The sequence below is a fragment of the Choloepus didactylus genome, chromosome 8, assembly GCF_015220235.1.
Source record: "Choloepus didactylus isolate mChoDid1 chromosome 8, mChoDid1.pri, whole genome shotgun sequence".
In the NCBI taxonomy this organism is placed as follows: Eukaryota; Metazoa; Chordata; class Mammalia; order Pilosa; family Megalonychidae; genus Choloepus; species Choloepus didactylus.
In genome coordinates, this window is record NC_051314.1 from 142,712,770 (window position 1) to 142,736,601 (window position 23,832).

Below are 23,832 nucleotides of genomic sequence, written 5' to 3' on the forward strand. Positions count from 1 at the left end.
GGCCTTAGAAAAGCGGGGTGGGGAGGGTAAGCTAGCCATTAGTTGTGCGGTGAGGCGGGGTCCGAGGAGGGGCGAGGTGGAGCCTGCGGGGAGCGGGGCGGGGCTTTGGTGCAGAACGGGGCCGACGGGAGAGCGGGGCCTGCAGCGAGCGCTGCCCCGTGGGGCGGGACCTGTGGAGAGATGGGCAGGGCCTTGGGGACAGGGCCGGCGGTCGGCTACGTGGTGGGCGTGGCCTTGACGGAGCGGGTGTGGCCTGCGGGAGAGGGGCAGGGCCTCGGGGGCGGAGCCGTCCGTCGGCGGCGGGGCGGGGCCTTGGAGCAGAGTGGGGCCGACGGAGCGGGGCCTTCCGGCGTCCCTGCCAGGTGGGGCGGGAAGTGTGGAGGGGTGGGTGGGACCTAGAAGGGCGGGGCGGGGAGGGTAAACTGGCCATTAGTTGCGCTGTGAGGCGGAGTCTGTGGAACGGCGGGGTGGGGCCTGCAGGGAGCGGGGCGGGGCCACGGAGCTGTGCGGGGCCTGCCAGCAGTCCCTGCCAGGTGGGGCGGGACCTGTGGAGGGGTGGGCGGAGGATCTTGGGAACGGGGTGAAGCCGTCCGTCTGTCTGCAGTGTGGTGGGCGGGGCCTGCGGAGAGCGGGGCGGGGACTCGGGGGCGGGGCGGGCGTCTGCAGCGCGGCGGGCGGGTCCCGAGTCTTTACGCCCGCCACCTGGGAGCCGGCTCCTCGCTGCCCCGCCGACCCCCGCCTGCGTCTGCATCCGGGTCCGCAGTCCTTCGCGGGCACGATGCCGAAGGAGCCGTGAGCCCAGCGGAGGCCGAAGCGCGACGGCGGGTGAGCAGGCCGGGGTGGGGGTGGGCGGTCGGTGGCCGGCGCCGCCTGGTCCCTGCGGGCGGGGTGGGCGGGGTGGGCGGGGGTCCCCGGTGGGCGCTGCCCGCAGGGTCTCCTGAACGGAGGTGAAGGGCGGTGATCCCGGGGCTTCCCTTCTCCTTCCGCCAGTGGCCGCAGCAGCCCCCAGCCCTGCGGGTCTCGGGGTTCCAGGGTGGGGCCTCCCGGGGCCGGGCGTGACTGTGCAGCCAGGTTCTCCTGGAGGGGGCGGCGGGCAGAGGCTCACCTGCGGGAGGCGTTAAGTCATGCTCTGGCCTCAGGCAGTGGTCTAGGAATAGGAAAGAGCAGGTCATCCTTGTGTATACGTGTGTGGGTGGCAGTTTATGTGGTTATATATACACGTGTGTTGTGTGTATGGAATCTGATGGAAACTAGAGGCAGTAGACAGGTTTGCTAAGAAGAAAGCGAAACCCAGCTTCTTATCTGGCGTTCGCCACCAGAAACACATTGTATGGAAATGTTTGCCACAAACTGCCTAAAGATGAAATGAGAAGTCAAAGCATAGAAGTGTCTGTCCGCATGCGAAAAGCTTCCACATCTGGTTAGCAAGGCGACATTGTTACCAGAAGGACTTGCCTTGCTCTTGATGAGCGACAGAAGAGGGGAAGGGGGAGGAACCGCCTCTCAGGACAGCGCCCAGCTTGCGTTAGATTGGAAAGTCCTGGAAGCAGAAGCCAAGACCAGTAACTGTCCGGAAATGGCCAAGACAAGGGACATTTAAATGTGGCCTGTAGAGAGAGGACAGTGATTGATTGGAGCCAGCCGGGTGACTTACCTCTTTTCCTCTTGGGACAATTTTAGTAGTTCTTTATATATTGTTTACACTATAACAGTTACCACTTGTGGTTTTTTATAACTGAACTTCAGGTTTCATATTATGCTGCTGAAGCTAAGCGAACACCCTCCCCCTTTCCCCCAAAGAAACAAGAGTATTGTTGAAAGGAATTGGTTGCAGTGTTACCTCCCTAGGGAACCCCACCTGTAAGTAGAGGCAAGTGGGCATGAAAATACACAAAGTACACATTCTCGCCACCCAAGCCCCACCGTCTCTGAATTTTATAGACATAGAATATTTGATATGTTCTTTGGAATTTATGGAATAGTAAATCTAAAACCCAGCAGAAAAGAAGGAAATTAAACTCTGTTTTTTTAAATAAAATCTGTTTTATTCAGAAAGAAAAATTATTTTTAAAGTTTTCATTATTTTCACTTTGACATGTATATAAGGATTGAATAATAGAATATGGGTTATGAAATGATATCCATATATGTTCTTAGTGATGTAAAAAGCAGTTCTAATTTTAGAGATAAGTTTTAAAAATTGAGTTCAAGAATCTGGAAAGGAATACCATAGAACCACCGAAAAACTCCTAATAGTACTAGCATGCTGGATTTGTCACCTCCACGGCGGTAAGTGTTTAACAGGTTTTAGACTTCAGAATACCATATTATACTGTATTTTATTTCATCTCAGCAAGCATTTGCTGAGAGCCTGCTATGCAGCAGTTTCTAGAAAGAATAACATGGAGACCTTGACTTCCAGTTTGATGGGAAGATGGATTGGCATAGGATCATTACACGTTGATACAGAAAGGGCCCAGGATGTGGGACACAAAGTGCTATTGGGTCCTCAAAAGAAGGAACAGGGCAGGGAACTGTGACCTCTTTACTGCACTCAGGGACAATGTTGACAGGAGATTTTGCTGGTGGACATGTCGGGCTAGACTCAAGGAATGTGTTTGTCTTGTGGGGTCCTGGAACTACCTGCTGGGGGAAGGTTTTGGAGCAGGGGAATGCCTTCATGTTAGGAAAGAGACACAAAGGCAGTATAACTACAGCGTAAAGATGAGAATCAGACCATGCAGGGGGTTATTAAAATTCTTTCAACAAATCCTTGTTGCATCTCTCTGTGAGTCGGTGCTGTTCTGGGTGCTGGGATACAGCTTGGAGAAGAAGAATAGAACTGTCCCTCTTGCAGTGTGACAGTGCTCTGGTACTGACAGGATAAGAAGGGCGGGAACGAAGGGGTGGGATGCACAGGAAGCAGTGGGTTTCAGAAGCATTTCAGAGGTGGACCTACAGCACTTGTTGCACCATCAGACTTGGAGGAAGAGAGGTTAGGAAGAATCAAGCATAACACTCACGCTCCTGCTTTGGGTGACTAGGTGAAATCTACTCGCATTTTCTATGTATTACTAAATACCAAATGAAAATGCCATTTCTGGCATTTAAACGTGAGGCTTTTCTTGCCCCGTCAGTAGGATAGCTTCTTCATATTCTTTTTCCAGGGTGGTGGGTACAGTCAATACAGTCTTTGAATCTTACTCAGCCCCTCTAATGAACCCAAGCCAGAATTTGCCAATAGCCAGCTGTTGTTTCTGACCAAGAAACACATTTTCACGGTTTAAAACTAATTTCTCCATCAAGGGATGGAAACTGTGAATTACTTTGCTAGCACATTTAGAGAATGAGCCACCCTGGGGTCGGGGCCTAGGCTGATTCTGTGTTTTGCTCTCTTATGCCATGTCCAGAGGGTGGAAGTCAGTAAAGGGCAGGCTTCTGTTTGGTCCATGATGACTGTGGAAATTAAAACTGCCCCTTAGTGGAGTGGGCAGCTGCCTGCCATTGAGGTGTGTGACTATCTGCCGTGGAAACCAGACCGGACATTCTTGCATTGAGTAAGACGTGGGACTGGATCATCTCTAAAGCCAACCTGGGAATGAGATTTAAGTTCATACCTACAGGGTCAAGCTGTTGCTATAATTACTTCTCCTTTGAAATTAAGAATGATAATATGGATCATCAGGAATTCAGATCTGGGAATAAAATCCAGGAATTTTTCCTTTTGATCTACCCACCAGGTGGCTCTTTTTCTTCCTTATTAGTAAAACCTTGGCACATCCTGTGCTAAATTTATTCACCCTTCTGTAATTAAGTATCACCTTTGCTGAGGAATGACACACTTCAGATCTGGACTACTTGGATCATTATGAGAATGTTTGTTATTAGAAGCTTGGAATAAATGGCTTAGCTCCAGTTTCTATAACCTTTTTTTTTTTTTTTTTTAATCATCATTTTATTGAGATATATTCACATACCACGCAGTCATACAAAACAAATTGTACTTTCGATTGTTTACAGTACCATTACATAGTTGTACATTCATCACCTAAATCAATCCCTGACACCTTCATTAGCACACACACAAAAATAACAAGAATAATAATTAGAGTGAAAAAGAGCAATTGAAGTAAAAAAGAACACTGGGTACCTTTGTCTGTTTGTTTCCTTCCCCTACCTTTCTACACATCCATCCATAAACTAGACAAAGTGGTGTTTGGTCCTTATGGCTTTCCCAATCCCATTGTCACCCCTCATTAGCTACATTTTTATACAACTGTCTTCGAGATTCATGGGTTCTGGGTTGTAGTTTGATAGTTTCAGGTATCCACCACCAGCTACCCCAATTCTTTAGAACCTAAAAAGGGTTGTCTAAAGTGTGCATAAGAGTGCCCACCAGAGTGACCTCTCGGCTCCTTTTGGAATCTCTCTGCCACTGAAGCTTATTTCATTTCCTTTCACATCCCCCTTTTGGTCAAGAAGATGTTCTCCGTCCCACGGTGCCAGGTCTACATTCCTCCCTGGGAGTCATATTCCACGTTGCCAGGGAGATTCACTTCCCTGGGTGTCTGATCCCACGTAGGGGGGAGGGCAGTGATTTCACCTTTCAAGTTGGCTTAGCCAGAGAGAGAGGGCCACATCTGAGCAACAAAGAGGCATTCAGGAGGAGACTCTTAGGCACAAATACAGGGAGGCCTAGCCTCTCCTTTGCAGCAACCGTCTTCCCAAGGGTAAAACTTATGGTAGAGGGCTCAACCCATCAAACCACCAGTCCCCTATGTCTGTGGTCATGTTAGCATCCATGGAGGTGGGGTAGGTGAATACCCCTGCATTCTCCACAGGCTCCTCAAGGGGGCACTACATCTTTTTTTTTTTTTTTTTTTTCCCTTGTTTGTCTTTTTTCTTTTTTTTTTTTTTTTTTTAAACTTTCCCTTCCTTTTTCAAATCACCTGTATGAAAAAAAAAGTTAAAAAGAAAACAAACATACAATAAAAGAGCATTTCAAAGAGACCATAGCAAGGGAGTAAGAAAAAGACAACTAACCTAAGATAACTGCTTAACTTCCAACATGTTCCTACTTTACCCCAAGAAAGTTACATATTATAGCAACATTTCAGTGAACTTGTTCCTACTACAACCATCAGAAATTAACAGACCATAGTCATTTCTGGGCATCCCCAGAACGTTAAATAGCTTATCTGTTCTTCTTGGATTATTGTTCCCCCTTCCTTAATTGCTCTCTACTGCTAGTTCCCCTACATTCTACAGTATAAACCATTTGTTTTACATTTTTCAAAGTTCACATTAGTGGTAGCATATAATATTTCTCTTTTTGTGCCTGGCTTATTTCGCTCAGCATTATGTCTTCAAGGTTCATCCATGTTGTCATATGTTTCACCAGATCGTTCCTTCTTACTGCCGCGTAGTATTCCATCGTGTGTATATACCACATTTTATTTATCCACTCATCTGTTGAAGGACATTTGGGTTGTTTCCATCTCTTGGCAATTGTGAATAATGCTGCTATGAACATTGGCGTGCAGATATCTGTTCGTGTCACTGCTTTCCGATCTTCCGGGTATATACCGAGGAGTGCAATCGCTGGATCGAATGGTAGCTCTATATCTAGTTTTCTAAGGAACTGCCAGACTGACTTCCAGAGTGGCTGAACCATTATACAGTCCCACCAACAATGAATAAGAGTTCCAATTTCTCCACATCCCCTCCAGCATTTGTAGTTTCCTGTTTGTTTAATGGCAGCCATTCTAACCGGTGTTAGATGGTATCTCATTGTGGTCTTAATTTGCATCTCTCTAATAGCTAGTGAAGCTGAACATTTTTTCATGTGTTTCTTGGCCATTTGTATTTCCTCTTCAGAGAACTGTCTTTTCATATCTTTTGCCCATTTTATAATTGGGCTGTCTGTACTATTGTCATTGAGTTGTAGGATTTCTTTGTATATGCAAGATATCAGTCTTTTGTCAGATACATGGTTTCCAAAAATTTTTTCCCATTGAGTTGGCTGCCTCTTTACCTTTTTGAGAAATTCCTTTGAGGTGCAGAAACTTCTAAGCTTGAGGAGTTCCCATTTATCTATTTTCTCTTTTGTTGCTTGTGCTTTGGGTGTAAAGTCTAGGAAGTGGCCTCCTAATACAAGGTCTTGAAGATGTTTTCCTACATTATCTTCTAGGAGTTTTATGGTACTTTCTTTTATATTGAGATCTTTGGTCCATTTTGAGTTAATTTTTGTGTAGGGGGTGAGGTAGGGGTCCTCTTTCATTCTTTTGGATATGGATATCCAACTCTCCCAGCCCCATTTGTTGAAAAGACCATTATGGCTCAGTTCGGTGACTTTGGGGGCCTTATCAAAGATCAGTCGGCCATAGATCTGAGGGTCTATCTCTGAATTCTCAATTCGATTCCATTGATCTATATGTCTATCTTTGTGCCAGTACCATGCTGTTTTGGCAACTGTGGCTTTATAATAAGCTTCAAAGTCAGGGAGTGTAAGTCCTCCCACTTCGTTTTTCTTTTTTAGAGTGTCTTTAGCAATTCGAGGCATCTTCCCTTTCCAAATAAATTTGATAACTAGCTTTTCCAAGTCTGCAAAGTAGGTTGTTGGAATTTTGATTGGGATTGCATTGAATCTGTAGATGAGTTTGGGTAGAATTGACATCTTAATGACATTTAGCCTTCCTATCCATGAACATGGAATATTTTTCCATCTTTTAAGGTCCCCTTCTATTTCTTTTAGTAGAGTTATGTAGTTTTCTTTGTATAGGTCTTTTACATCTTTGGTTAAGTTTATTCCTAGGTACTTGATTTTTTTAGTTGCTATTGAAAATGGTATCTTTTTCTTGAGTGTCTCTTCAGTTTGTTCATTTCTAGCATATAGAAACATTACTGACTTATGTGCATTAATCTTGTATCCCGCTACTTTGCTAAATTTGTTTATTAGCTCTAGTAGGTGTATCGTTGATTTCTCAGGGTTTTCTAGATATAAGATCATATCATCTGCAAACAATGACAGTTTTACTTCTTCTTTTCCAATTTGGATGCCTTTTATTTCTTTGTCTTGCCGGATTGCCCTGGCTAGCACTTCCAGCACAATGTTGAATAACAGTGGTGACAGCGGGCATCCTTGTCTTGTTCCTGATCTTAGAGGGAAGGCTTTCAGTCTCTCACCATTGAGTACTATGCTGGCTGTGGGTTTTTCATATATGCTCTTTATCATGTTGAGGAAGTTTCCTTCAATTCCTACCTTTTGAAGTGTTTTTATCAAAAAGGGATGTTGGATTTTGTCAAATGCTTTTTCAGCATCTATTGAGATGATCAATTGATTTTTCCCTTTCGAGTTTTTAATGTGTTGTAATACATTGATTGTTTTTCTGATGTTGAACCATCCTTGCATGCCTGGAATGAACCCCACTTGGTCATGGTGTATGATTTTTTTAATGTGTCTTTGGATTCGATTTGCAAGTATTTTGTTGAGGATTTTTGCATCTATATTCATTAGGGAGATTGGCCGGTAGTTTTCCTTTTTTGTAGGATCTTTGCCTGGTTTTGGTATTAGATTGATGTTAGCTTCATAAAATGAGTTAGGTAGTGTTCCATTTTCTTCAATGTTTTGAAAGAGTTTGAGTAAGATTGGTGTCAGTTCTTTCTGGAAAGTTTGGTAGAATTCCCCTGTGAAGCCATCTGGCCCTGGGCATTTATTTGTGGGAAGATTTTTGATGACTGATTGGATCTCTTTGCTTGTGATGGGTTGGTTGAGGTCTTCTATTTCTTCTCTGGTCAGTCTAGGTTGTTCATATGTTTCCAGGAAATTGTCCATTTCTTCTACATTATCCAGTTTGTTGCCATACAGTTGTTCATAATATCCTCTTATAATTTTTTTAATTTCTTCAGGATCTGCAGTTATGTCACCTTTTTCATTCATTATTTTGTTTATATGGGTCTTCTCTCTTTTTGATTTTGTCAGTCTAGCTAGGGGCTTGTCAATCTTGTTGATCTTCTCAAAGAACCAACTTTTGGTGATATTTATCCTTTCTATTGTTTTTTTGTTCTCTATGTCATTTATTTCTGCTTTAATCCTTGTGATTTCTTTTCTTCTACTTGGTTTAGGATTGGTTTGCTGTTCATTTTCTAGCTTCTTCAGTTGATCCATTAGTTCTTTGATTTTGGCTCTTTCTTCCTTTTTAATATATGCGTTTAGTGCTATAAATTTCCCCCTTAGCACTGCTTTTGCTGCATCCCATAGGTTTTGGTATGTTGTGTTCTCATTTTCATTCGTCTCTATCTATTTAGCAATTTCTCTTGCTATTTCTTCTTTAACCCACTGATTGTTTAGGAGTGTGTTGTTTAACCTCCAGGTATTTGTGAATTTTCTAAGTCTCTGATGGTTATTGACTTCTAATTGTATTCCATTGTGGTCAGAGAATGTGCTTTGAATAATTTCAATCTTTTTAAATTTATTGAGGCTTGTTTTATGTCCCAGCATATGATCTATTCTGGAGAAAGTTCCGTGAGCACTAGAAAAGTATGTGTATCCTGGTGATTTGAGATGTAATGTCCTGTAGATGTCTGTTAAATCTAATTCATTTATCAGATTGTTTAGGTTTTCAATTTCCTTATTGGTCTTCTGTCTGGTTGATCTATCTATAGGAGAGAGTGATGTGTTGAAGTCTCCCACAATTATTGTGGAAACATCAATTGCTTCCTTTAGTTTTGCCAATGTTTCTCTCATGTATTTTGTGGCACCTTGATTGGGTGCATAGACATTTACGATTGTTATTTCTTCTTGCTGAATTGCCCCTTTTATTAGTATGTAGTGGCCTTCTTTGTCTCTCAAAACATCCCTGCATTTGAAGTCTATTTTATCTGAGATTAATATTGCTACACCTGCTTTCTTTTGGCTGTAGCTTGCATGAAATATTTTTTCCATCCTTTCACTTTCAATTTCTTTGTGTCCCTGTGTCTAAGATGAGTCTCTTGTATGCAACATATTGATGGTTCATTTTTTTTGATCCATTCTGTGAATCTATATCTTTTAATTGGGGAGTTTAATCCATTTACATTCAACGTTAAAACCGTGAAGGCATTTCTTGAATCAGCCATCTTATCCTTTGGATTATGTTTGCCATATTTTTCCCTCTCTCTATTAATATCCTTTATTGTACCCATACCGAATCTCTTTAGTACTGAACCTTTCTCCAAGTCTCTCTGTCCTGTCTTTGTTTCTCTGTCTGTAGGGCTCCCTTTAGTATCTCCAGTAGGGCAGGTCTCTTGTTAGTAAATTCTCTCAGCATTTCTTTGTCTGTGAAAAATTTAAGCTCTCCCTCAAATTTGAAGGAGAGCTTTGCTGGATAAAGTATTCTTGGCTGGAAATTCCTCTCTCTCAGAATTTTAAATATATCGTGCCACTGCCTTCTCGCCTCCATGGTGGCTGCTGAGTAGTCACTACTTAGTCTTATGCTGTTTCCTTTGTATGTGGTGAATTGCTTTCTCTTGCTGCTTTCAGAACTTGCTCCTTCTCTTCTGTGTTTGACAGTGTGATCAGTATATGTCTCGGAGTGGGTTTTTTTGGATTTATTCTATTTGGAGTTCGCTGAGCATTTATGATTTGTGTATTTATGTTGTTTAGAAGATTTGGGAAGTTTTCCCCAACAATTTCTTTGAATACTCTTCCTAGACCTTTACCCTTTTCTTCCCCTTCTGGGACACCAATGAGTCTTATATTCGGACGTTTCATATTATCTATCATATCCCTGAGGTCCATTTCGAGTTTTTCAATTTTTTTCCCCATTCTTTCTTTTATGCTTTCATTTTCCATTCTGTCATCTTCCAGGTCACTGATTCGTTGTTCAACTTCCTCTAGTCTTGTACTATGAGTGTCCAGAATCTTTTTAATTTGGTCAACAGTTTCTTTAATTTCCATAAGATCATCCATTTTTTTATTTAGTCTTGCAATGTCTTCTTTATGCTCTTCTAGGGTCTTCTTGATTTCCTTCATATCCCGTACTAGGGTCTCATTGTTCATCTTTAGTTCTTTGAGTAGCTGCTCTAGGTGTGTCTCTTCTGGTCTTTTGATTTGGGTGCTTGGGCTTGGGTTATCCATATCGTCTGGTTTTTTCATATGCTTTATAATTTTCTGTTGTTTTTGGCCTCGTGGCATTTGCTGACCTTGATAGGGTTCTTTTAGGGTTTGTAGACCAGTTGAAGTCCTTATCTCTAATTTATCAGATCTACAGCTTCGTGGAGTACACTTTCTCTAACTAACCAGCAGGTGGCGTCCACGAGCCACCTGTTCTCCACAAGCCAGATCTCCCCTGCTTAGCCTTTTTGGTGAGTGGGGGAGTGAGTCTTGTGGGGCCCAATTGGTGTCCCAAGCTTGCGTGTGTAGTTGGTGTTGCCTGCCCTGTATGTGGGGCGTGTTTCTGGGCAGTCGGGGAGGGGGGGTGGCCCTAACAATCAAATCTCCCTGATGATCCTAGAGTTTTAAAGCTGCTGCAATAATCTAATCCTTCAGTTCAGTCCTGCCACAGTTTGTCTCTGCCACTGACCCACAAGTCTTTGGTATTGGCGTATGGCTCCTGAGACTTGCAAGTGGGCCCCTTTTCCGGGCTGTGCACCCCGGGTCCTCTGTTGAGGGATGACTGTGCTATGTCACAGGTGAGTGCCGTCCCCCCAGGGCAGTTCTGGGCTGCTGGGCTGTGTTGGGAGGCTCCCAGTCTGCTCAAATGATGGCTGAATGGGGCTCTGTTAATTCACACTGCTCCCCCTTCCCAGCTCTGGGACATTCAGCTGAGGTTGCAGGGAAGGCTAATGTCCACGCCCAGTTTTGTGGTGTGTGCCTGTTATTTGAAGCACTTCCGTCACACTGGGTTGTCTGGGGCAGCTCTGGGCTATGGGGCTGGCGATGGGCAGGAGTGTTTCCTGTCCACCAGGATGGTGGCTGTGAGCGGACACCCCCCTTTTCTTGGGAAGTTGTGTTGTTTAGTGAATTTTCTCAGCCACTGGATTATTGCCTTTTGTCTCAGAGCTCTCTTAGTTCTGCTCTTGACTTGACGTGCCCAAATTTCAATTCTTTGAAGCTTTCTGTATTGAGCTTCTTAGAGTAATTGTTTTAGAAAAAGCAAAAAGGATTTAAAAAAAAAAAAAAAAAACGGCCCTCCTCAGAGATCTAATGGGTTATTGAAATGCTAATAGACAAAGCAACCAGGGCCATTAAGGAAAGGTGCCCAGGGCAGAGAGATCAGCCTTGCTTCGGGATTTGCATATGCGCCTCAAGGCCTGATCTCCGCCCTTCCCCTTTCTGTGTTCACCAGAACTCCAAAAATCCTCTGCTTTTACTTTGGAGCTTCTCGTGTTGTTTTCCTTCTATGCCCATCTCCTCTCTGCTGGGCTGGCTGCTCTCAGAGTCTCTGGTGTCTGGCCTCAGTCTATCTATGGTTGGAGTTTGAATCAGTAGAATGAGTTTCCGATAAGAGCAGCCACTCAATTCTCCCTTCTCCTTCCTGGAGCTGACAGCCCCTCCTCCCCCGGGACTGAGCCTGGCAGGGAGGGGCGCGGGTCCCCTGGCCGCAAAAACTTACAGATTTCGCTGATCTCAGCAGTTCCACGTTTTCATGAGTGTTGTATGAAGTATGCCCAAAGACAGATTGCTCTGTGGTGTCCAGTCCACGCAGTTCCTGGCTTTTTACCTACTTTCCTGGAGGAGTAACTAAAACATACAGCTCACCAGTCTGCCATCTTGCCCCGCCCACCTCTATAACCTTTTGAAGATGTGTGCAAGGATTTTTTAATGCATCTCTGGGTGTCCAATTGAGAATAGCTAAAACAATGTTGAAAACTTTAGAGTAAGCTTTCTCTATCTTGCATTCTACCAATCGACGTTTCACATGTGCCCTGTATGGCAAAACTCATAACGATGCCCCACAGTATTCTGAAATTGTAAAGTGCCCTTTGAGTTATCAAAAATCAATTCAGCTACTTGTAGTAAAATATCAGTTGTAAGTATTTGCATTCTTATATATGTCATATATGCTAACCTCTTATTGACTGTGGCTTTGGATTACAAAATGATTTCTCCTAACAGTTCTGGCTAATAAAGAGTTGACTGTAATTAGGACAGTGGAAGGAGATAGTGTGTCCATGGGGCTAGTAAGTGTGTTTGTGTGCGTGTGAGGGGTGGAGATTGCAACGTGATCTTGCTAGATGCCAAAGATCACTTTCCACTGAGTTTTTGACCTGAAAGCAACCATGATTATCAGTTTGATCTGCTGGATGAGTCACTACCAAATCACAAAGTCAGGTGACTTCCCAAGGTCACACACCTGGGTAGTGAGTATTTTTCTCCTGTCTCTCTGGCATAACCCGCTTATGTCCCCTTTGTGCCCTCATGTAAATCTAGGCAACTTAAGAGGGCTTGAGGTACGCTATAACATCTAGAACCAGAGTTAACTTTCTTGTGGTTATACCACAATAAAAGGCTTTGTAGGGAAGGTCAAGGAGAAAAAATCTGAACCATTTCCAAGGGAATAATTGATCTCTGTCTCTTTCTCTGAAAAACCATTAAGGAGAAATTTGCATATGATAGAATGAAACCAAGCACACCTCCAGATATCTGCTTACATTTGTTTTTTTACATTTATTAAATGTTTTCATGGCCCTTGCAAATTACAGTATAATCATTGACTATCTGAGCAAATTTAATGTTGGTGAGTAAATGATACATATTACAAGGACTTTAGGGTCTGTTGCCTAGAATTTTAGCGTTCCTCTGCAAAATAGGAACAGTTATTCAGTAAAACCCCATTTTTATGAAATGTTAGCCCCCAGAGCATTCTATGCAAAAAGAATTTTGTGGAAGACCAGAAACTGGCTGTTTGTCCAAATTATTTTATGGGGGGGGGGCAGTTTATTCTAGTCCCTTATGTTAAGAGAGAACACTTCACCATTATATTTTTTCTCTAAATGAATAGGGATATGTAAAAGTTGGATACTTACAAAAGGTTCAACATTGAATAATATGCTTCATCGGTGTTTTTTCACCTCATAGCCTTGCCATCCTCATTAAATAATTTCACGAAGACATATCCCTTTGTGCTTGCTTGAGGGAGAAGTGCTGCAGGGCCTGCTGTCCCCTGTTGAAGTGGCACCATTGCCAATTTCCTGAAAGTCCCTTCTGACCTAAATAAAGCCAGCAGGTCCCCAGACTCGGCTCCAGAGGACCCGTGTGTTGCCTCCTGTTGGCATTGGGAAGAAACCTCACACTTCATTCAGTGCCTTTGGTTTTACTTTAAAATATGGATACAAAGAGAGCAAATTATACAGTTACATCTCAGAGACAATGTGCTTCTCTCGCCTCTCTTCCAGTGACCGATTTCATGGCTAAATGACTGCAACTCAAAGAGGTCATGCAGGCGATAATTGTGCAGTGCTGGGGGTGTGAAAGCCGTGGCTCCCCTGTTAGAAACTGGTGCTCACTTCCCAGCCCTTCCTTCATCCCAGAGCCCATCGTCCCTACCTTTCACGATGCCATCTCTTTCTGCCTGATCATGGTTGTATGGCATGCACAGTTGCTGAATACTTGTTTGTTGGTTAGATGGATTTAAAATTGTCTTCCAAGGATAAGCATCTTGGAGGAAATAATACTAGGCTTTCTCAGGGTTCTCTCTGGACATTTGCTATCTTTTATCTTTGCAAAACTGCGTGTGTGTGTGTGTGTGTGTGTATGTATGTGTATGAGAGTGAGCTCTATGTATGAAAGAGAGAAGTGTGCATGCGTATGTGGGTGTATGTGTACAGCTTTCATTTGTGTATTGTTTTATAGTTTATCCCCATCAGTTCTTCACGGAAAAGGCTTATGCCCATTTTCTTGAAGTGTGAAGGAGAAATGTTTTGCCGATAGAGTGTGGCCGGTCATTGGAAGAGATTTCTCTGTTTGTGCAGGTAGTAGGTAAGACAGAAGTGGAGTTGGGATGCACCCATCTGGCTTACATTTATATGCCCACATTGACCCTTCCACAAAGTAAAGTGAAATGTGTAGAAATAACTTCAGAATATGCAATAACTAAGCAAGATTTCTTAGTCTTTTTAGTGTGCTGTGAAAAAATCCTGTAATACTGAACCCTTTGTATTCGGTAGTGCCTTTATTATGTTACAAGGTTGAGCTTCGGAATCACCCTTGACACCTGGCTGGGCCACTTCTTAAGTGGCCTTGGGCAAGCTGTGAAGCCATGCACTTGGTTTCCATACCCGTCAGATAGCTGTCTGGTAGGGTTTAGTGAAGATTGGAATCTGCACATAGTAAGATTCAAAAAGTGTTATTTTCCAGTGCCTCTGAACCAAAAGACCAGAAATAAACTATTTTTATTCTAATAGAAATATTAGATTTTTATCAGATTTATTGAGATGTAATTCACATAACATGCAATTCACCCAAAATATGAAATTTTAACTTAAAAGATCTGCATGGGAAAATTATTGATTTATTGATACTTTGCCCATGACTACAACTATATAAAAAGTATATAACATATAGTATATGATATATAATATATATCTCTATTACAAGAAACCCTCTTGAATTCCTCATTTTAGGATTCCTGATAATTGCAATATCCCCTTCTCATCCCAGCTCCTCATTTTATACACCCTGCACACACATGTGTGCACACATGCTTACACACGTTTCCCTGAATCTGGGTATACCTTTTCTGTTTAAAAAGAAGAATCTAAAAATGTTCAAAAACATAATTGGAGAGAAAAGAGGCAACTTTGGGAACAAGTATTAGCAATCACCAGTGGATTTGTGGCTTTTGTGGGGTCCCCCTTGCAAGGGGAACCGCTGCATTTTCAGTCTGTGACTCTCCCACAGGACCTGCTGCCATGTCTCAGCAGCCACTCAACTGCCGAACTGAGAAGGGGGACAGCCCCAATAAGAGCCCAGGAAATGGATCCCCCAGTCAGGCTGTCTCCAAACTGGACACCCCCGAGGAGCTGCTGCAGCAGATGAAAGAGCTCCTTACCGAGAACCATCAGCTGAAGGGTGAGCAGTGGCTACGCTGTGCCCCTGCCTTCCCCGGGCCGCCCTGAAGTACAGTCCCCTGGTGGAGAGGCTTGCAGGGTTGTAGGTGGACCCCCTTCACTCTCCTTCTGTTCCCTTGGGGAGTGGAGGGCAGAGTGCAGGATTTAGCTTTCTGTGTGTTTGCTTTTGGAAACAGGTAAGAATAAAAAGGATTCTCTGTGTCTCAGGGAAATAGCATGATGACTTGTAGCCCATTTAAAAAGAAAGGGACAGGCTGCTGTTCTCATTGCAGAGTTAGACCTGGAGATGGAGAGGAAGCATTCTAGTATCTCGAGATGGGGCTGTTGGCAGGACCAGGATTCGGTCCCCTAATTGTTAATAGTCTCTGTGTGGTAGTGCAGCATGCAAGTCATCATGTTCTTAGGACTTTGGAGGACAGGAATTGCCAGGAGAGCGGCCAGGGCTGCCTGGAGGCCAGGTCCCCTCAGCTGGCTGCGCTTTGGGCCCAGGCCGGGCAGGGCGGCTTCAGGTTCAGGGCCGCACGGTGAGGTGGGCTAATGGGAAGCTGATTCCTCGAATTAAGTCCATCCCCTGGTGTGTGGCCCCCTCCCTCTGACCCCGTACAGAAGCCATGAAGCTAAATAACCAAGCTATGAAGGAGCGATTCGAGGAGCTCTCAGCCTGGAGGGAAAAACAGAAGGAGGAGCGCCAGTTCTTTGAGATACAGAGCAAGGAAGCCAAAGACTGCTTGATGGCCTTAAGTCATGAAAACGAGAAATTGAAGCAAGAGCTTGAAAAGCTAAAAGGGAAACCAGAAAGGTCATTTGAGGTGAGCAAACTGATCAGTTGTGATTTTATTAATTGTAGTAGATTCTTATTTGTCTAGACTTCTAGATGAAAACCTTTCATGATTCAGGCTGGACTAGTCTTGGAAGAAATGTTTTTGCTGAATACATCGATTGCAGTTAAAGGGCCGTGTGTAATCTATTGGAGGAAAGAAATTTGTAAAGCTTTAACCATTTTGTGGTCAAAAGATAAGTCAAATGCTTTCTGTTCATTATGGAAGATCCAGAAGGATCTCTGGTTAGAACCATCCAATTGTTTTTAGATTATGACTGATATAAAATTATATTTTTTAAAAAATTCCAATACCCAGAATTTTTACTTATTGACCTTGTTCTTCCTCTCAGTCTAAAATAGAGATTTTTTTCACTTCACCTTTTCCTTTGTAAATATGTGTGCCAGTTTGAATGTATTATGTCCCCCCAAACGCCATTATCTTTGATGTAATCTTGTGTGGGCAGATGTGTCAGTTTTGATTAGATTGTGATTCTTTGAGTGTTTCCATGGAGGTGTGCCCCATCCAACTGTGGGTGATGACTGATTAGATATTTCCATGGAGGTGTGGCCCCACCCATTCAGGGTGGGCCTTGATCAGTGGAGCCATATAAATGAGCTGACAGGCAGAGGGAACTCAGTGCAGCTGAGAGTGACCTTTTGAAGAGGCGCTACAGCCAAGAGAGACACGTGGGAGAAAGCACAGGAGCTGCAGACGAGAGACAGTTTGAAAATGGCTGTTGAAAGCAGACTCTTGCTCCAAAGAAGCTAAGAGAGGGCAAAGGCCCCAGGAGCAACTAAGGGTGACATTTTTGAGGAACTGCAGCCTAGAGAGGAATGTCCTGGGAGAAAGCCATTTTGAAACCAGAACTTTGGAGCAGATGCCAGCCACATGCCTTCCCAGCTAACAGAGGTTTTCTGGACACCATTGCCCATCCTCCAGTGAAGGTACCCGATTGTTGATGTGTTACCTTGGACACTTTATGGCCTTAAGACTGTAACTGTATAACCAAATAAACCCCCTTCTATAAAAGCCAATCCATTTCTTGTGTTTTGCATTCCAGCAGCGTTAGCAAACTAGAACAGATTTTGGTACCAGAGAAGTGGGGTGCTTTTGCTGCTGAGTTTGCAAATACCAAACATGTTGGAGCGGCTTTTTAAATGGAAAAGGGGAAGGTTCTGGAAGAATTGTGAGGAGCTTGATAGAAAAGACCTAAACTGCTTTGAAGAGACTGTGGAAATATGGACTCTAAAGATACTTCTGACAAGGACTTGAACAGAAATGATGAGTTTTTGCGAACTGGAAGAAAGGCGATCCTTGTTTTAAAGTGGCAGAGAATTTGGCAAAATTGAGCCCTGGTGTCAGATGGAAGGAAGAATTTGAAAGCGACAACCTGGAATACTTAGCTGAGAAGATCTCCAGACTGCATGTGGAAGATGTACCCTGGCTTCTTGCAGCTTATAGTAAAATGCGAGCAGAGAGAGATAAACTTAGAACTGAACTCTTGGATTCAAAGAAACAAGAAACTGATGGTTTGGAAAATTCCAGGCTTCCAGGGGGTGAATCCCCAGAAGCTACAGCCCAATATGAGGATTTAACTAAACATGGACCCCAGCTGCTTTTTCAGTACAAGCCAGGATTGGAGATGGAGTTATCCAGAAGGGATTTGTGTAAAGTCCTATTGTCTGATGGCTTTGACCCCTGTGTGCTTCATGCAAAGCCAACAGAATTTTTGCAAAATCTTTATAGACATAAGGAACAAATTGAAGGAAAAATTTCTTCAAAGACAGAGCCATGGAGTCAAGAGGCCTTGGGTTGGGAGAGCAGAGTGGCCCACATGCATGAAAAGGGTGAGTTTGCCCTGGAGGTCGAGGGTGGGCCTTCCTCCTCGATGCTCAGGAAATGTTCTGCCACCCCAAACCCCAAAGAGGGTGGAGCACATTCCCAGGGAATTGGGGAGAGCCTGGCTGCCACCACACTGTTCTGAAGGGGTTGAGCATGTGCCCTGGAGATGGAAGGGAATCTGGGAGCTGCCCCGAGGTTTGAGGAGGGTGGGGCCGAGAAGGTGGTCTTCCCAATGTGTGGATATGTTGGAGCACTCACCTAAGTGTTTAGAGAGGAAAGGGCTGCCACAAAGGCCCTTGGGAAGGGTTAGACTCCCGCTCTCTCAAGCCCCAAGGATGCAGCGTCATTCTGTAAATGACAGACTTTGGAATCTAACGGAGTTTGCCCTGCGGGTTTTAGGAACTGTTTTGGTCCTGTTAACCCTGTTTTCCTTTCAGTTTCTCCTTATGGCAGTGGGAATGTTTATCCTATGAATGTCCCTATTTTGTATATTGGAAGCACATAACTTGTTCTAAATTCACAGATCCACAACTAGAGGGGAGTTATGGCTTAGGACTGACCATGCCTATAATTGATTTTGATGGAATTTTGTACCTAACTGTTGTTACTGAAATGATTTAAGTTACTGTGATATTGTGGGATGAGTGTATTTTGGATATGGAAAGATAATGTCATTTTGGGGTCCAGGGGATGGAATGTGCCAGTTTGAATGTGTTATGTCCCCCCAAATGCTGTTATCTTTGATGTGATCTTGTGTGGGCAGATGTGTCAGTTTTGATTAGATTGTGATTCTTTGAGTATTTCATGGAGGTGTGCCCCACCCAACTGTGGGTGATGGCTCTGATTAGATATTTCCATGGAGGCATAGCCCCACCCATTCAGGGTGGGCCTTGATCAGTGGAGCCATATAAATGGGCTGACAAACAGAAGGAACTCAGTGCAGCTGAGAGTGACCTTTTGAAGAGGAGCTACAGCCAAGAGAGACACGTGGGAGAAAGCACAGGAGCTGCAGACGAGAGACAGTTTGAAGATGGCCGTTGAAAGCAGACTCTTGCTCTGGAGAAGCTAAGAGAGGACAAAGGCCCCAGGAGCAACTAAGGGTGACATTTTTGAGGAACTGCAGCCTAGAGAGGAATGTCTTGGGAGAAAGCCATTTTGAAACCAGAACTTGGAGCAGACGCCAGCCACGTGCCTTCCCAGCTAACAGGTTTTCCAGACACCATTGGCCATCCTCCAGTGAAGGTACCCGATTGTTGATGCATTACCTTGGACACTTTATGGCCTTAAGACTGTAACTGTGTAACCAAATAAACCCCCTTTTATAAAAGCCAATTCACCTCTGGTGTTTTGCATTCTGGCAGCATTAGCAAACTAGAGCAATATGGTTGGCCAGTGTCATATCAGGATAGGAGACCATGGGGTTGCCGCAAAAAAGAGGTAAATAAGACCCCTTTTTGTTGACCCAAAGAATCTGGGAGTTGTGCTCACACCCAAGGTGAATGTCAGAAGGAGATGTTAGTGGCTGAATGAATCAGAACACATTCTAAGCCCCTGCCTTCCCCGAGGCTCACTGTGCTGTTCAGGATCTCTGTTGGCTCTTTTCTTCCAAACCAGGACCTCGCAGCCCTTTGTAGCATGGAGCACTGGCTTGGCTCAGAACTCATCCCTGATACCATTGATTGTCTGGAGATTTTACCTTGAAGCTTTTTGATCTCTAATTTCTGAGATGGTTTTCTGGTTTGCTAATGCTGCCAGTATACAAAATACCAGAAATGGATTGGCTTTTATAAGGGGACATATTTGGTTACAAATTTACAGTCCTTAGGGCATAAAAGTGTCCAAACTAAGGCCTCAACAAGAAGATGCCTTCACTGAAGAAAGGCTGATGGAGTCCGGAACACCTCTCTCAGCTGGGAAGCATGTAGCTGGCGTCTGCTGTTCCCAGGTTGCATTTCAAAATGGTGTTCTCCAAAATGTCTCTGGGCTTGGCTCTCTTAGCCTCTTTAGCTCCTGTGCATCTGGGGGTCCTCTCTTAGTTTCTCCAGAGCAAACTCTGGGCTAGCATCTCTTAGCTTAGCATCTCCAAACGTCCTTCTGTCTGCATCTCCAAGCATCAGCTTTTCAACAGCCTTCTCCAGAATGTCCCTTTCTTACAGAACTGCAGTGATTTAATTAAGACCACCCTGAATGGGCGGGGTCCGTATTTCCATGAAATAATTTAATCAAAGGTCTAGCCCACAGGTGATTGAGTCACTTCTCCATGGAAACACTCAATCGAAAGATTGATGTCTGCCCTCACAAGATTACATTAAAGAATATGGCTTTTGGAGGGACATAATATATCCAAACCAGCACATTCCACCCCCGGGACCCCAAAATGACATATTTTTTTAAAAAACTTCAATCATTTCAGTAACAATAGGTAAGTACAAGATCTTATCAGAATCAGTTACAGGCGTGGTCTGTCCTAAGGCAAAATTCCCCTCTGGCCGTGTGGACCTATGAAACTTAGAACAACTTCTCTGCTGCCAATATAAAAAGGAAGGACAGTCATAGGATAAACATTCCTATTACCATAGGGAGAAACTGAAAGGAAAACAGTGTTCATGGGACCAAAACAGTTCCTAAAACCAGCAGGGCAAACTCCATTAGATTTCAAAGTCTGAGAGTCATTTATAGAACAAAGTTTTATCCTTGGGGCTTGAGACAGCAGGAGTCCAACCCTTTCCAAGGACCTTCACGGCAGCCCTTTTCTCTCCAAATGCTGGCGTGAGTATTCTCCCCAGTAACTGGGGAATCTGCTCCACCCTCTCTGAGGCCTGGGGCGGCAGCACAGCTGGGAAAGAACAGAAACAGAGAATTAAAATGGAAAGGAATAATGAAAGGGGATGATATGGAATCATCTAAGGCACGATAGGTTGTTTACAAAAGTAGTACAGTTGAGACTGATGTTCTTACTTGTGAGCTCCTGTCTAGGAGACAATGAAAGCATTCTGCTTTACTAGATTTAAATTTTTTTTGAAGTGTTTCATTGTTAATAAGATTTATCACATCTGATGCTTCAACTTATCTTACATTTCAAAAAGCATCAATTTCTTTGGGGGAACTTGCTCACGATCTAAGTAAGTTTGAGCTAGAATACCACAAAAAGATCATTGGGAATATATGAATAATTTTCTCTCCTGTGGAAGAAATAATCTTACGTTGTTTTCCTTCCTTGGCTATGGGGATCTGAGCTGACAGCTGCTGGGGCCTGCCTTGTGGCCAAGAAGGAAGCTTCCAGAAGCAGTTTGTCTGTTTGAGAGAGTCTGTCTACAGGTTTTCCCAAAAGATGGCAGTATTGGAAGAAGTTGAGATCAGAAGCTGGAGCCCTGGACAGTTTCTTTCCATGCATGTGATCAGCGGAAGCCAGTGACAAGCAGGGCTCGGGGATAAGGTGGGGTGCTTGGAAGAAACTCTGTCATGGCTTTTCAAAACCCTTGGGTATCAGCTTTCTTCCCCCAGACCTTGCCTCCCAGCATCCCCGCCTGCCCAGGGCCTCTAGCTCTACTTGTGCTCCAGGCCATTTGAAGTGCTTTCTTATTTAGGGACGCTCTCGAGGCCTCACTCATGCCGGCCCATCCTTGTGGCTGATCTCTGCAGCCAGGTCACTGAGAATCCTGCCATGCCACCAGGGCCTCTCCTGTGCCTGTGCATGAGGGAGGGGAGTGGGGTGCTCAGGCTGGGCAGTAATGCTTCTCTAAGGTTTCACTGACTTGTGCATTTCAGTTCTCTCTAGAGAGGCCTTTGTAACTTTTAACAGCACACATTGCTAGGCAGAGGTCATTAGACAGATTTATGCTTCCGAGATTCTGAGATCCTTCATCAACCTGGGCATGGTTTCAGGGCAGTGGGATAGAGACTATCACAGCCAAGAAGGCTTTTGCAGCCAGAGGACTAAAGAAAGCACTGGACATGTTCTGAGACATGAGCTTTTATTTTGGGGGCTTACCAACAGGGTGGGAAGTCAGCTGCTTTGAATGGTGGCGGGTTCAGAGCTCGATGTATAAGGTACTTTGCAAAAGCAGGGGTCCCAGGGAGTGGTTTATAAGGGTTAGGACAAAAACATTCAAATGGGTATAAGGGGGGTGGGGGGTGGGTCTTGTGGCGTAGGGAGGGATTGATTGTCGTCAACAGGGAAGAGGGGAGGATGATAGATTATCTTTAGATAATAGTACCTCAGGGAGTTTTAGGAGGGAGGCAAGCTATAGATTAAATTTAGCACCAGAGGCCTGATTTTACCAGGAGAGTAGGTCAAACCTTAACTGTCCTAGGTCACACAAGCTGTTGTGTGCAGTTTCCAAGGCACTTGGGGAAGGCCTTGGGCCTGGGGCTCCCACGAAGACATTGTGCAACTAAATGAAAAAGACTTAGAGGTAACTGTGTTTACAGGCGAGCCAATGGGTGTGCCCAGAGTGATGAAAGACACTAACAAATAGTGGGCTTGGGATAGAGACCAAAGGGGATAAGCCACAGGGGTCCTGGTCTGCGAAGGAACAGAGGGTCTCAGTGGTAAAATGAAGGGAAATTTCGAGTGTTAACATTGAAGTGCTGACTTGCGAGGTGTTTCATGGCCACATTGAAGACAAGTACCTTGATGGCCTGAGAGCCTACTGTCCCAGCCTTAGTCCTGTCCTCTCGTGGCCCTCAGGCACTTGTTTAAAGCTCTGTTTCCTGCCCTTTTCCCAAGGTGACTTCTAAAAATCCACCCCATAAAATGTCTTTATAGAGGTCAAGAAGGCAAATGTGAAGACTCCTAATAAGGCCAAGTCTGGCCTGCACCTGCTTATTTCCTGGTTCCACGCTAAGCCGTGCCTTTCCTTACATTGTTTTCCTTCCTTTAAGTTTATGTTTCTTGTGTATGAGTCATGACTCAGATTGCAGAGGCATTTAACCTCTCCCTGCAGACCTGGCTCTTTGGTTTCACTGTGAGTTGCTCTTCTCTGAGGCCTGTGATGGTTTTCTAGCAAAGGGGAGGCTCTGGAGAGAGAAGGAGCGCTATCTCAGCGCGGGGGGGGGGCATTTCCATGGCATTAAAGAGTTCACGGACTATTTGGTCCACCCACAAGCCTTTGGACCTGTTTACCACTCCTTAGGAAATCTCACAGGGAGGGAGGGCGGGGAAAGGGAAAAGAAAACAACTCAGATGACGTTTTTTAAATCACTAGTTTGGAGACGCTGTTGATGGTATTTAATCATGCTATAAATTCCTGAGGGTAATTAAGATTTTTCTCTACAATCTCGTCTTAAGGTATTCGTTAGTGTGCACTATATTATTAGAATAGTCTTATGTGTATGTGTGCTTTTCAGTTTTCTAAGGTGTTGCAGTTTTCTGAAACTCTCAAGTATATATATTTCTGCTTTGGAAAGGGAACTAAAGCGTGGCAGCACATGTAAGAGTCGTGAAGATTTCCTGAGAAAGAAGTCAAGAGAGGCCTAGAAGGTCAGGAAGAAACCAGAGAAAGCACATGAGTCTCTCTAAACCAAGGACACTGATGCCCAGAGGTGTTAAGTGACTCTCCTCCAGGCGCTATTCTCAGGAATTAGCGGAGTATGGACCAGAGTCTGTCCACATAAAAACAAGTGAAAACACCACGTATAAATAGGGTCCTTCTCTTATGACTTTGTCATATACAGCTAAACACAGCATGTACTTGGCAATAGTGAAATGCCAGTGTTTATTATCAGTTTATACAGGGTACAATGAAATTTTTTGACCCTTGATATCAGCCTCTGAATTTCAAATTTTATATTCTCTCACCTGACCATCTTTAGCAACCTTAAAACAGCAGCAGAGAATGCTATTGTCGCCAGCCTCCATAGCTGGGGGAGTTCGCAACCTTTCATTGTGTTCCGCCATTGCTTCACCAAGTAATGTCCTTGGCCTCCTGTCTGGCTTCTAACCAGGCAAGATGCACAAGGCGGGAATGGGGGCGGGCAGGCATTCACGGGGAGAAGGGTTCTGATCATCTGGAATTTTGCGCTAAACCACGAGTCAATCATTGATAAAGTCCAGTTGATTATTTCCATGATACGAGATTATTCCAGTGTCTAAGGAAGCCTTTCTTCCTTCTCGTAG

The 23,832-nt window shown here is 44.2% G+C and overlaps 1 protein-coding gene across 2 annotated transcripts in view; it reads left to right on the plus strand.

Moving 5' to 3' along the window:
- Positions 1 to 698: 698 nt before the first annotated feature.
- The window catches only part of OPTN (optineurin), a 48,936-nt gene continuing 25,802 nt past the window's right edge, over positions 699 to 23,832 (plus strand). For both annotated transcript variants that reach the window (XM_037846218.1, XM_037846219.1), the window contains exons 1-3: positions 699 to 825; positions 14,882 to 15,052; positions 15,658 to 15,860. In XM_037846218.1, the coding sequence (XP_037702146.1) occupies positions 14,893 to 15,052; positions 15,658 to 15,860 (363 nt within the window). In that variant the 5' untranslated portion in view covers positions 699 to 825; positions 14,882 to 14,892. The remainder of the gene's footprint in view (positions 826 to 14,881; positions 15,053 to 15,657; positions 15,861 to 23,832) is intronic.